This window comes from Antedon bifida, chromosome 10 (genome assembly GCF_963402885.1).
Source record: "Antedon bifida chromosome 10, ecAntBifi1.1, whole genome shotgun sequence".
NCBI classification, from domain to species: domain Eukaryota; kingdom Metazoa; phylum Echinodermata; class Crinoidea; order Comatulida; family Antedonidae; genus Antedon; species Antedon bifida.
Genome location: NC_136235.1, coordinates 6,238,535 through 6,252,105, shown reverse-complemented (window position 1 = coordinate 6,252,105; position 13,571 = coordinate 6,238,535). Strand labels below are relative to the sequence as shown.

Sequence of the window (13,571 nt, the reverse complement as noted above, 5' to 3'; positions counted from 1 at the left end):
AATATAAAAAAAAACAGGAAGTCATCAGGACCAGCTGTACCCGTAACTAACACGGATGCCCACACTAAAGCTCGAATTCACCAATGAAAGCAAACTTTGACTCTTGAAAAGTAATTCACAAGTAGAGAGGGCGCTTTCCAATAAGAAAAATAAATAGATTTAACTCGAGTTATTTCGTTGTTTTAGTCCAATAACTAGTGTAACAATACTTGCAGTCTTTTATTACTTCTGTCAATAAAGAAGCCCGGAACAATTTACTCTTTGTTTTTTATAAAATTATATTTACGAAACAATAAAAAGAGGGCGCTTTTCAATAAGAAAATGAATAGGTTTCGCTCGAGTTGCATTGCATGAGCTCTCAGCTGGAGAAGCTGTCAAATTAACATGTTTATTTAAATTATTTCGAGAAGTACAGTTGAAAAATGTGGTACGGTAAAGCTTAGTTAGCATCAACAGTTTTGGGCCTACCCATAGTTAAATTATTTGTTAGTCTCAGCAGCTCAGTAGGCTTAGACCTGTCTGTCGGTCTCGGTCAGATGTAGGCTTGTACATTATTATGTGTAATTATTTTCCCAATATTCGTAAGTATTATACAAAACTTGTATCGATGTGTCACTATTTACAGGCACCCTTCGATTAGTTTTCTATTTACTTTCACTTTCAAGAATCAATTTCGATCATTATGGTCGGTTATCACAATGCAGTATATTTAATTAACAATTAATATTAAAACAGAATTGATCTCTTTTAGACCACGGATCAGAATGTCTTGTATTTAATAGGTCAAGCATGCACTTATTTATTTATTTATTAGGTACACATAAGCATAAATCGAATCTCTATCTAATAATTTCTTAAATGTATCATTTTGAATCAAATCATTATTCTTGTTGTATCAGTGGCTGAATTGAATTCTGGGAATACGTTTTCATAGTATTTTCTAGTCTTTTCAGAGGAAAAAAAATAATTTGAATGCAAAATATAATTAATTTAAACTAAAGTATATTTGAGCGGGTTCTATCTTCCTATCTATCCACAAAGCTACAATAATTAGTTTGTAGGCGATTTTTTAAATTTATATTAATAATTATTATTGTTGTTGATCATAGCCTATGAAATAATGTGTATAAAAATATTAAGCATCAACAGTAACATATTCGACAAATATAATTTGATACATAATCATAATTCAACCATGATGACGTTAACAAGTTTGGCGTCCATCATTCAGTCAATAAAATAAACGCAAATGAGAAACTTGCCCATTAATGATCATTGATACGTTTCATAGTAACGTAGTGCATGTTAATTGATATTGATTATAATATAATAATGTCTATAACTACCAGAAGTTGATATCAGGTAACTTCTTGTTGGTTGTTAGTGTTTCGGAACCACACACACACGATGTTGACGAATTTGGAATCTTTCGATATTTTACATTGATCAAAACTGGTAATTTATTTTACTTTACTTGTACTTGTTTATTATCCTAATACTGTAATTGTATTAGTTAATTAGCTATACTTATCATTTCCGTTGTAACTACCATCGTCTATCATCTTTTCGTTAGAAACGGCAATTTTACATTACTGCAGTAATTTGTTGCTTTAACCTACATAACTATACATATATTACAGTTTAATCTGTATGTTTAATTTGTTCATTTAATTTATTATTATTTTTTTAAGTGTTTGTTTTGAATTCTTGGATTCACCTTTGAGTGCCATTTATGTCGTTTTCAAACATAGATTATTATATTAAGTAGAAATTAACTTTAGGCTTTCCATTTGTATTTTCATCCTAGTTTCTTTAGTAACTATATAATTAATGTACAAAATACATATTATTATGTTATTTCATGGTCTTCGTTTTAGGTTGAAACAGTATTGGTGTATGTTTATTTAACTTAATATTACTCAAGATGTCAGAAAGGGAACAACATAAAGAGGAAGGCGATGTTCTGCCAATGGTTAACGATCTTCTCAAGAATTCGTCTTCACACGGACTGCCAAATATCTATTCTGCACAGTCCCTGGTAGGAAAGTTTTTCTGGGCAGCTGTGTTCTTTACCGGGTTATGTCTTATGCTTTGGCAGGTTTATGAGTTATTTGTGGCATATTTCGCTTACGAGTATATTGTAGGAATTGAAGTACGGTTTAACAGATCTCTACCATTCCCTGCAGTCACCATCTGTAATTTAAATCCGATAAAACAAAGTATTCTAGAAGGATCTGGTGAAGCCTTCCGAAGTGAGTTTGACGCTAGTTATACCGCAGATAAAGTGGATAATAGTAATACACAACCAAGTGTACCAGTCGCTAAAGGGGAACAATCTGGACCAGTGACTGTAGAGTATTACACTACAAATATTGCTGATACAGCGACTGAAAGTTCAGGTTCGGGTAGAAAAGGAAGAGGCGCTAACCCTGTACCAATTCCGCCTTCTCCTCCACCTACTTCGTTCACAACTTCAAGTAATGACGGAATTAATTCTACATTCAATGCTACAGATCCTCCGGTAAGATTGACCACCGTTTTATTACTGACTGAAAAATACTAATGGTGACAAATACGGGGAAATTGTCCGTGTAGCTAGCAATCTGATACCAGAACAATTCTCCAGTCTCTATGGAGAGTATAGTTTCCAAAATGCAATTTCATACTGGCAAATGTGTACACCATAATACAGTTTATTTACATTAAATTCAAACGAAAGCCAAAATGTTTTATTGATGTTTTTATAAAAATAATTTATTATACATATACAATGAAAAAATGCCATACAATTAATCGAGTAGGCCCGCATTATAAGTAATTTATTTTTTATCTTACCATAATGTAATTGAATTTCGATCAACGTTACATGCATCATATTCAAAATTGACTGTTAATATGTTCTTGTATTAGGCCTATGTTACTTGTGTTATATACATTATCTTCGGCTGCCCTACCATATTTGTAATTTCGGATACTTTACTAGCCTACATCACACACGATGAACCTGATTGATTCTGTAGCTATCACTAGAAAGATGCTAACCGACTATCGCAAGTCATCTATAAACAAGTTTAGCTGTATTCAATACAGTTAGAATCTGTCTAGTGACAGCTGCAGAATCGGGACGAACGAGGAGTATAACTAAAATTGCATACATTCTAAACATAATACAGGTTTAACATTTAAAATCACAAAAGTGTGTTTTGTAAATTAATGGAAAACTTATTTGTCTGACGCACTTCACCTTTTATTACTTGAAGCTAAAATCATGGGATGAGATTGAAAACAAGGATTATTTTGAAGCTCAGTCAACAGAGTACATACGTATGAAAAAGTTGAGGATTGCACTTTCAGAAATACCATTGGAGCAAAAAATAAGCATGGGACATAGTTTACAAGATATTCTTTTAGATTGTTCATGGAAAGGTTTTCAATGTGGGCCACAGTAAGTAACATTCTCAACATTCTCTCTCATCCGTTGTCAATTCAAAGTTAATAAAACAGATTCATCCAGAAACTCTCTAAGCTCTAATACCGTACTATTCCCTCTAAAGAGAAAAAATGGGGGTTTTTTATCAATGATTTGTCAAATTTTTAAATCCAAAGTATGTAAATCGATTTGTATTTTCATTTCTCTTTTTTCTGTTTTTTTTAATAATATATTTATCCAGAAAATAAATAAAAATAGATAAAATTGTATAAGGAATCCTTGGGGATAAAGTTGTTAGGTGTAATTAAACGAAAATAAAAATACATAACTATGATATTATTGTAAAGTGTTTTTTTTTTTTTTGTTTTTTTTTGTAATTGAACAACATTTTATATTATACTCCTGATATGCGATTTTTAGTTTAGTACTGTAAAAAAAATATACAAACATCTACGTGCATACCATTAATGTTATCATTTATACCCAAACTAATGTGATTTCTTCAATACATCTTCAAGTTACTGGTGATATAATATTAATCTTGAGTGTTTTGATTGAATATTTTAGAAATTTTACTACATTTTACCATTATCAATATGGAAATTGCTACACTTTCAACAATGGAGGGGAGAATCCTGTACTTACTACTAGCAGACCCGGACCAAATTACGGTAACAAATTCTATTTAAAATTGAAATATTATAAAGACAATTCCAGTACTGCAATTAACGAAAAACAAGAATGCGTTATGTTTGCGCAGATGCAACTTCTGAATACACAAGATTCCAGCTCCCATTGTGTAAAAATGGTTAAAGTCTAAATTCGTTTTTCTTGTAAATAAATCATTATACATACCTCCAAATAATGAATAATTGTTGCTAAGTGCTTAGGTGCTAAAAGCCATAGTATGGCACTAAAATATTTAAACAAAATGGGTAAAACATTTAACAGTTCAACTGAAACCTATAGCTGTAACTTTTGACTCATTGGTCAATTGTTTATGTGTGTTAACAGGTCTAAGCCTGGAATTATTCGTTGATCAAGACGAATATATGGAAGGCATGACAGATGCCGCAGGATTCCGAGTATCCGTGCATGAGCCAAACGTAATGCCATTCCCAGAGGACGACGGTTTGTCTATTGGTCCTGGTCAAAGATCCTCTTTAGCTACGAGAGTGGTAAGTTTTTGGTGCGGTAGAATATCCTATAAACAGCACGTCAAATCGTATAGCACAAAACTAAATATGATCTACATTTTGTGCCTGCATTTTTTAGTTAAACTTATTTATGCAATTGATTTTGTAACTATGGACGTTCGTTTCCGAACTGTAATGTAATTTGACATAAGAGTTTCAACTCAGAAGCTTAGATAACAAATAAAGGAAAAGAATAAATAAATGAAACTATAGATATGCTACAGAGGTTATACCGTTTTCTGCGGATTATTGTTATTATTTTAGGTTTTAATTTTTTTTCCTGACAAATACTTTTATTTTAATTTAACCATGGTATAGAGCTATCAATATATATTGGTAGGTTAAGGTTGCCACACCCACGCACATATTTACTGAAGTGAACAGTAACACCTTCGTATTGAATTATTCTTTCAGTTAGAACTGGATCGATTAGGATCACCCTGGGGTGACTGCACAGATGCAAATTTGTACACAACTCAAGATATATTCGTTAATAATTATAATGTTAAGTACAGTAAGCAGGTAATTATCAGCTTTATATATTGTGCTCCACAGGCTTGTCTGGTATTCATTCATTCATTCATTATTTAAATATCATTTGCATATGCAATACATTAAAAAACGTGTTGCTTTGAAACAAAAATACACAGTGCGAAGTGCAATAATCTCGCCACCCAAAATAAAAAGTCACCTCTCCAGTAGAAACTGGATAGAAACTGTTGCGGAACCTATTTGTACAAGAGATGGAGATGTGAATGGCCGGTAATGTCTATGGCTACGTAGAATCTCCAAAACAACGCTTGAGACATACACATTATTATTATTATTTCAGACATCTTTTCACAATTGATCTGTTCATAATTATATCGTGTTACTATAGTCTATGTCATTCTGATCTCATGTTTGGCCATTATAGATTCTAAACTGGCAACCTTTAAATGTCTACAGTGGAATCTCTATTAAGAGGACACCTTTTGGCCCAAACTATCCCCTTAATAGGGAAGTCCTTAAGTAATGGCTTCCCGTAGTGTTAAAACATATATTTCCTTTTTTTGATAAGAAAGTGTCTGTTAATAGGGGTATAACCTTAATTATTAGGGGTATCCCAAAGGAGAAGGTCTGTACTTTCACTTCTGAACTATTTTGAATTGTATTGTACATGACTTACTCAGTTATTATGTATAATGTCTAGGCTTGTGAAAGAAGTTGTTATCAATATGCAGTTATAGAGGAATGTGATTGTGCAGACACCCATTTTCCATTTCCCCCAGAAGTACTAACCAGGATAAGACCATGTGACACTGAAGCAAATATAAACCGTAAGACATTATTGAATGATAGTTTTTAAAATTCCAATATGTTCGAAAAGTCTAGTCACTTGCTTTTTGCAACTCAAAGTTTGCCACTGTTTGGACAGGGAGTTGAAAATAATGTATTACTTATTTTGCAACTCTCTGGTTTGGAGAAGGTGTAGCTTATTGAAGCCTGATCTAATCACAAGGCTTACTGTTCATGTAATCAGATGGTCAAGCAACCGCCTCCAAACAGTGGCAAGCTCGTAGTGTTTAAAGACAGGTTTGTTAGTGTAGACTAATGTGCATTTGGTCTTGATATTTAGATGTCATGGGCGCGCCATTACTGTGCAGGTGAAGAAGTAAATAGCCTATATTTACACTGAAGACTATAATACTTGCCTACACTAATACAACAACCCAAACGACTAGATTGGATTTATTAAATCTAACATCTGGATATGTAATGGAACAGATATTTAGATGTCATGGGCGCGCCATTACTGTTGTTAAATTGAAAGCCAATACTCTAACACGGCACATGTCAACGTAATACCCGACGACCTAATATTATTATCTAATATATATATTCTTCTGTTCTGTAAAATAGGCTATGAAAGTTGATTTAATATTAACATTTCTTTTTACAACTGAAAACCCATCGCTCGGTCGAAATTAACAACTAGAAAGTGTTCAATTAGCAGCTAAGTTGTTGTTAATAAATAATGAGAAAACCAGTTATCAAATTTCAAGAAAAGAAACAAAATATTGTTAGGAGAAAGTGTGTGTAAGTAACTCTTGTTGTAAATGACGCTGATGTTTGATTAAATACCCATAACATAGTTACGCGTGCGCGTTTGTGTAAGGTTATTGGCAATTTTCTTTTAACTTTTTAGATAGAAAATGTATCGGAGATATGGAAACAAAATACGACGAAAACGATCTGAAGTGTAATTGTAACCAAACATGTCAGTAAGTAATAGCCAACAATATTATATCAAATGTCAAATAAAAAAATAAATATTAGATTAATGGACAAGGTGTAAATAAAATTATCTTGAGGCGAATAATATTCGAGTTTTGCTAAAGTATTCTGGGAAATTGTCCTTGAATGAAAATCGATTGCAAAGAAACAAGGCCATACACATGGCTGCAGTCGCGTGCTCAAGTTAGTGTTTACCGACCAACCGACCGACATAGTGAGCTGTAGAGTCGCGTTGCATGCGACTAAAAACAAATTATCAGTTGAACTCGAACTGTCGATCTCAAGCGCTGGTGTCCCTGAGTTGAACAAACCTTAGACCACCGTTACGTTTGTGACTATGTTCAGGTTTGCGTTCAAGCAGTGGGTACCGTAAAAATAAGACAGAGATAAACCCAGGGAGACTCAGTACAACCTTAGGCGTAAATACCCTTTCCCTCTCCCTAGAGTTAAAACCGAACGTTTGGAAAGATTTATAACTAATTTTGGTATTTTCAGTTCTTTTTACATTAGGCCTAATTATGTTTTTTTACCTATATTTTTATACGTACAATTTATATATATTTTCATAATTATTTTTGTTTTGTTAAACTCGTATAGGCCTATACACTCTTATTTAAGTAAATGGTATTATATATAGTATAGTTTAAACATCTACTCAATTTTAAATTTGTTTTGCAGTGATACAGTGTATATGCCTTCAGTTACACAATCGGAGTGGCCCGCATTAGGTTACGAGGTATACATTTCTTCTTGATCTATTTACTTTCAAAGCATCTGAAAAATATTATTATTAGGCCTATTGTTATTACTTATTGTTTCTAAGTTTCCTTTGCACGATAGCGTTCACAATTCTCAAGTTATCGTTTAGAATAAGTTGTATAATACAAACAAACCATGTTTAAAATAATAGATTGATAATTAGTAGAATTACACAAGCTTGTTGAGTCTCAAATTATCGAGTATATCAACATATTGAGTAGCACGTCGTCCTCTGTCACTCTCTGCATTAAACACCTATAGACATCATAAATAGTTTCACAGCCCCCGGAATAGTAATATTTTAATTAAATGGAAAGATAACATAATAATATCGGTTTTTCTTTTCAGACAACTTTGTATAACAGAGTACAAGAGAGGAATTATGCGATTCGAAGTCGTGGCACTGAAACACTTAATGCGGCCCAATGGATCAAGTAAAGTTTAACTTTTGTATAGAAAGTTTAGGTTAAATGAGACGCAGGTTTTTAGCATCCTGAATAAATGTACAACAAATACCCAATACCTTTAACAATGAGTCTAAAGTATTGTATCTGTTGCCAACCAACCCACAATGGAATTAGAGGTCTAATCGCGTTGCCAAGCGGTTATGGCACAGGTTTGAAGGCTCTCTTCGGTCATAGTTCTGGTGTAGTTCTGGTGGTAGAACAAGTCTTATTGGATATAGACTTCCAAGATATCCAATGTACACATCTGGCTCATGTGCACTTAATAAAACCCATGCATCTTTCAGAAGAGTACGAAGCTATTCCTTTTGAAAGGTTGGCTGAAAGATCGGAGTTTTTTTTTTTGTTTTTTTTTTTTAACCATATTTAATGAGGGTGATCCATCCAGCTATTGCTGATCATTAGGGACCCTCAGAGGTTCACAAGACAAACATATACACAAGATGCTCTACATAAACAAAGTCTTACTACAAGTCTTTGAAAGTGGAGTAATTTGGTCCTTAGAAAAAATCCTGACGGGACTTGAACCCAGGACCCTTGAAGTGGTAGACAAGCATCATAACCACCAAGCCACAACTCCACTCCAGTGTTGTAAACTCAGATCAATCAACCAGACAAGATGATTAAGATCTTCTTCGGATACATCCGCTTGGTGTATAATAATGTGGAATTGGTAAAATTGTTACTACACCTCATACACTAATTGGTATAAAACACATACCAAATAAACATAGATTATAATGAAAATTGAAGGTAAAATGTAAAGCAAACAACAACAAAAACTAAACGACTCAGACTAAATACTACTAAATTCATCAAATTTACTAATATTACCAGCGCTTTCAATAACATTAACGGTAGAACATAAAACTGAGTGATGTGAAATTTTCATAGCGTCTCTGATGGTTTGGTAAAGTTTTTTTTTATTTGTCATGTAATGCAGGGACAAATCATTACTATTTCTTCATATTGAATAAAAAGGTTAATTTTAGTGTGTTCTTATTGAATCTTTTTTTCTAATAGGCGGAATGTTGCAAAGTTGGATGTATATTTTATGGAATTCAACTATCAGTACATTAAGCAATCTCCTGCAACATCTGTAAGCGATTAAACATTCTTAACTTCTCTTAAAATTTGTCTTTAGTTAGTTATTTAGAATAATACAGTACATTACATCTTTAAAAACTGAGTGAATTATTTAAAAAGGCAATTGATATCAGTAATATAATTAAATTTACAATAATAATATAATAGTTTATACATTTGTTATATTTAGGTAATGGATCTTTTGAGTAACATTGGGGGTCAACTAGGTCTTTGGATAGGTGTATCAGTGGTCACGCTTATGGAGATGATGCAATTAATCGGGGCAGTAATTGGCGCAATGATTGGGAAGTCACATCGACCACAGAGAACTGCGCCATCTTCAGACAGAGAAAAGAACATTCCAGATGCTTTTAATTAAAACAGAGAAGAAAATTCTTACAGTTTATTTAAATTATTTTAAGAGAAAATATGTCACTTTAGCTCTAGAATTTACCATTTTCTGTGTTGTGGTTGTGGTTGTGGTTGTTTTGCCTTTCAAGATTGTTCAAAATGTAGAAACCATAAGCTGCAAATCACAATTAGTACAATCAGTACTGTAGGAGCATATTTGTTATAATATGTTCTATTTCAAACTATTTTAATTTGCATTAATGATGTATATCACTAAACTTGTTTTTAAAAGTAAATATAAACAATTCTTTTAACACTCATAGCACCATTTTAAGAATTATTTGTAACGTGCTCTTGCTATATTTTCGACATATTGAACAAGTAGGTTTATATGTTTCATAGAAAAGGTTTTTTTTCATGTAATAGATGAGTAATTACTTCTTCATTCCTGAGTCACCAGAAATAATAAGATACATTTTCAAATAAAATAACATGTACTACTGTATTCATTTGCCATTATAGCCCAAAAAATCAATCAAACTAAATTTAGCATTTGGAGTTAAGCCGGACCTTGTGTTCTGTAAAATCATTGCATTCAGTTCTGTCGTAATACATACTGCTGCTCAATTTTTATCAAAGTATCTAATGCAAACAAGACCAGTATGCGTACTTGACAATATCGTAGGCATTAAAATGGCTTAAGATTGAAGTATTCCCGACAAGATATGACATTTTGTATTACTCGCATTTAAATAGCTTACGTAAAGTAATTTCAGTACGGAGTTTCAAATGTTGGTAACAACGCAACAGTTATTTAAAATGTTTTGCCGATAGCGATTGTGTCTGCAAGAGTATAAACAATACAGTGACTGATAATATAAGATCCTACTGCACTATCTTATATCAATCACTGTAATTTGCTTGTTTTTAGGTAAAACGAACATTATTATTGTTTTAAAATGTTCCCTCTTCTTGACATTCGACTCTTTCTAATATTATATTGAGTTGAGACATGATGTAAATATTTATTAATATGAAGTATGTAAATACATTTGATAGTTATATATACGGTAACTATAACATCACAACATCTTGTTGATATTCCTGATATATTTAACTTTGTTTTATTTCTACCAATTTGTCAAGCTATATCTCAGTACAAACAATTCCAATTCGTGTTGTTTTCTAATATACAAATAAAAATATATAGCACGTAAGCTATTAGATATTGTAGACCTTATATGTAATATTAATTTGTAGAAATAAGTCCGGATATATACGTGTGCCCACAGAACTACTTCGCTTGCGATGCAAACAAGTCACGTACGAAAGACGGATTTATTATAGTAAAGCGTGAAATTAAACAAATCGTAAAGTTTTTTTGCATCGAAATGAAGATTTTAACAAATGTGTTGGAAATTATGATACGATTATTTGAATACTACAAAGGGGACAATAAATAATAACGGCACTAAAGTGCAAATTATTTCAATCAAGATTCGGTTCGTCTTTTCACATGTATCTAGGTTAAGTGTAGTATTGTTTTATTAACTTATTTTTATCCATTTGTTTCATATGATATTATAATTATTATTATTGTTATAATTATTGCAGGGGAGTAGATTGTGGGGGTGGTGTAAATAGCAAACAGGTTTAGACCTATAGGCTTGACATATTCAAAGTATAAGTGCAATGTACGAAGACGTAGCAGCTTTTGCCAAAGTGCGAGTCAGCGAGGCATGCAATTCATGCACTTTATGCGGCCTTGTTTTTGAAGTGGTGGAATAGAGTTAACGCTATGCGAGCTACTGTGTTTGGGGTTCACAAAGTATACGTCCCACTTTCCACCACCCATCATGAGGCAGCAACATCAATGCATCTGATGATGATGTCGCTGAGACGACCCCAAGGCTGTGGTAGGACCTTAGTGCTGAGGAAGGGAGAGCACACTATAAAATCTTTTTTTTCCTGTTGTTTATGCAACCTGTATTTATATTTAGCGCCCTCAATTTGTAAACAGCCGTGCCAGATGTCAGAAAATTAGGAAAAAATATAGAACATGTCGATGTCTATACCTTCTTCGAATTGCATGCATTGCATGCCTCTCTGGCTCACACTTTGGCAACACTCACCATGGTAGGGCTGGTCATGGAGACTTTTATATGTGCAATTTATATTACTTTTATATGTGCTATTTATATGTGCAATTTCCGAGGACCTGACAGATCTATTTTTCAAAGTTATAATATTTCATTTCATATTTCAGCAACCAGCCCCACCCTCATGAATGAATACTAACTATACGTTGGTTGGTATACCGGGATAATAGAAGAGAAAACTAAAAACTGTTATATTTATTGAAATAACAGTAAATGTTATCGACAATATTACATATTTGTTTTCTTTAGCTTTGCTAGATTCGTATATCAACAGATTACTTTACACATACACCAGACACATTATTGACATAAAATAAAAAAGGTATTATTATTGTTGTTCAATAACTTACTAACCAGAAAACATCTCTTATATGGCGTACCGTAAAATTATCCATTCATTTCGTGCGGTTTATTGAATCAAACACCTTTGATAAAAAAAGTGGAAAAAGTACGAAGTCGGCATTTGTCATTTAATAAGAAGTCTCTGTTATAAGAAGTACTTGTCCGGTTAAGTGCTCTGCTCTGAAACCGACATACAAATGTGATATTGTTTGGATAGCAATAGCAGCATGGTTTGATCGTATCGTATTAATTTACATGATTTGCATGATCAATACTATAGTTTTCTACTCTTTTTAAAATGAGAAACTGCTTTGCATTTTCAAAACGGTTTTAAGGAACTATTTTAAAGTGTGAACACCTGAACAACATTCCAGTCAGTACGGTAAACAATTGTTACGCTTCATTGACGATTGAATTACGTTACTGATTATCCCGTTGGTGAATGTCTTGAATAGTCTTAAATGTTTTTGGATATGTTTGTCGTTTAAATATTGTATTTTGTTGCTTTTTGGATTTATTTCTGCCGTTATACAGAATGCTTGAAAATGATCTAAAGTATCTGGGATTATTATACCTGAAACCATTCACGGGGTGAGTTTTTATGTTGTGTTGTCGATGTGTAGCCGCTTGCACCGTGACGTGTCGATTTGTTTGTGATTGGAAAGAAGATATTTGTCAACATGGTTATTGGGCTACACTAAAGGTTCGTATCATATTTAGATCTACGATAGATTTACGTCTCATCGTTTTTGCTCGTTGATCGATCAATTTAAATCAATTCTCTACATTGCGAAGATGATGCGTATTTAACTTATTTTAAAATGATTCAAGGCTAGTAGTGATGAAGATTGTAGGTTCGAGTCTCACAGAAGAATGTCTTTGTAGGTCCTGTATTGTTGTTGTCAGGCAGGTCATACAGTACGTCAACATTCACTCACGTTAATAACAACTTTCTTGTCAACGTTAATAGGAGAACACATACCATACAACATTCTGTCAATGTTTAAATTATTATTATTATTGGTGCAAATAAGCAATATCACATGGAAATTAAATTGAGTTCGTAACTGACAGCGCAGGTTTGGCACTTATCTACTGTATATGAATTAAGGTAATCGCAGATCGTGTAATCACTTTCATAAAATAGTAACATTTTAAAGTGTATATTAGAAAGCCCTCTTGATGTTAGCATCATTTGTGTGGAGGACCGACATTTTGAACCATAAAACAAACAAACTGTGGTTGATTTTCAAACTCTTGTAGAATAGTTATGACTGACTATCGCGATGTGGACATTATGCGTAATGCCATAGTGTGACATACCATTAAAAGAACTATTGCCTCAGAGGTATACTACTGTATCACAATATAAATCCTATTATTAGGCCTATGTATTTTCAAGGTAAAAATATGCCTGAATATTAAATAGTAGAACAAAAGCGAGTCAATAGGTATCCTTTTTTTTTTAGGAAGCGAAAAGGAATTTGTGGCTGAATAAAGACAATAT

General features: G+C 32.8%; 1 protein-coding gene across 2 annotated transcripts; it reads left to right on the top strand.

Annotated features, from left to right (window-relative positions):
• The first annotated feature begins 422 nt into the window (after nucleotides 1-422).
• LOC144854735 (epithelial sodium channel subunit gamma-like) lies at nucleotides 423-11,892 on the top strand. 2 transcript variants are annotated; one of them, XM_078712696.1, is made up of 13 exons: nucleotides 423-581; nucleotides 1,385-1,455; nucleotides 1,878-2,521; nucleotides 3,261-3,445; nucleotides 3,998-4,101; nucleotides 4,445-4,608; nucleotides 5,041-5,148; nucleotides 5,819-5,945; nucleotides 6,815-6,890; nucleotides 7,582-7,639; nucleotides 8,011-8,096; nucleotides 9,150-9,225; nucleotides 9,403-11,892. In XM_078712696.1, exons 3-13 carry the CDS (start codon nucleotides 1,925-1,927, stop codon nucleotides 9,589-9,591), a joined length of 1,770 nt encoding a protein of 589 aa, XP_078568822.1. In that variant the 5' UTR covers nucleotides 423-581; nucleotides 1,385-1,455; nucleotides 1,878-1,924; the 3' UTR covers nucleotides 9,592-11,892. The 2 variants fall into 2 exon arrangements, with proteins under 2 accessions (XP_078568822.1, XP_078568823.1); XM_078712697.1 differs by having other exon boundaries at nucleotides 1,350-1,455.
• The last annotated feature ends 1,679 nt before the right edge of the window (nucleotides 11,893-13,571 follow it).

Excerpts from the sequence above, each read along its gene's own strand:
- LOC144854735 (XM_078712696.1), top strand. The coding sequence starts at position 1,925 with ATGTCAGAAAGGGAACAACATAAAGAGGAAGGCGATGTTCTGCCAATG. Across the intron at positions 4,609-5,040 it reads CCTCTTTAGCTACGAGAGTG|TTAGAACTGGATCGATTAGG; the intron begins GTAAGTTTTTGG and ends TTATTCTTTCAG. Across the intron at positions 7,640-8,010 it reads GGCCCGCATTAGGTTACGAG|ACAACTTTGTATAACAGAGT; the intron begins GTATACATTTCT and ends TTTTCTTTTCAG.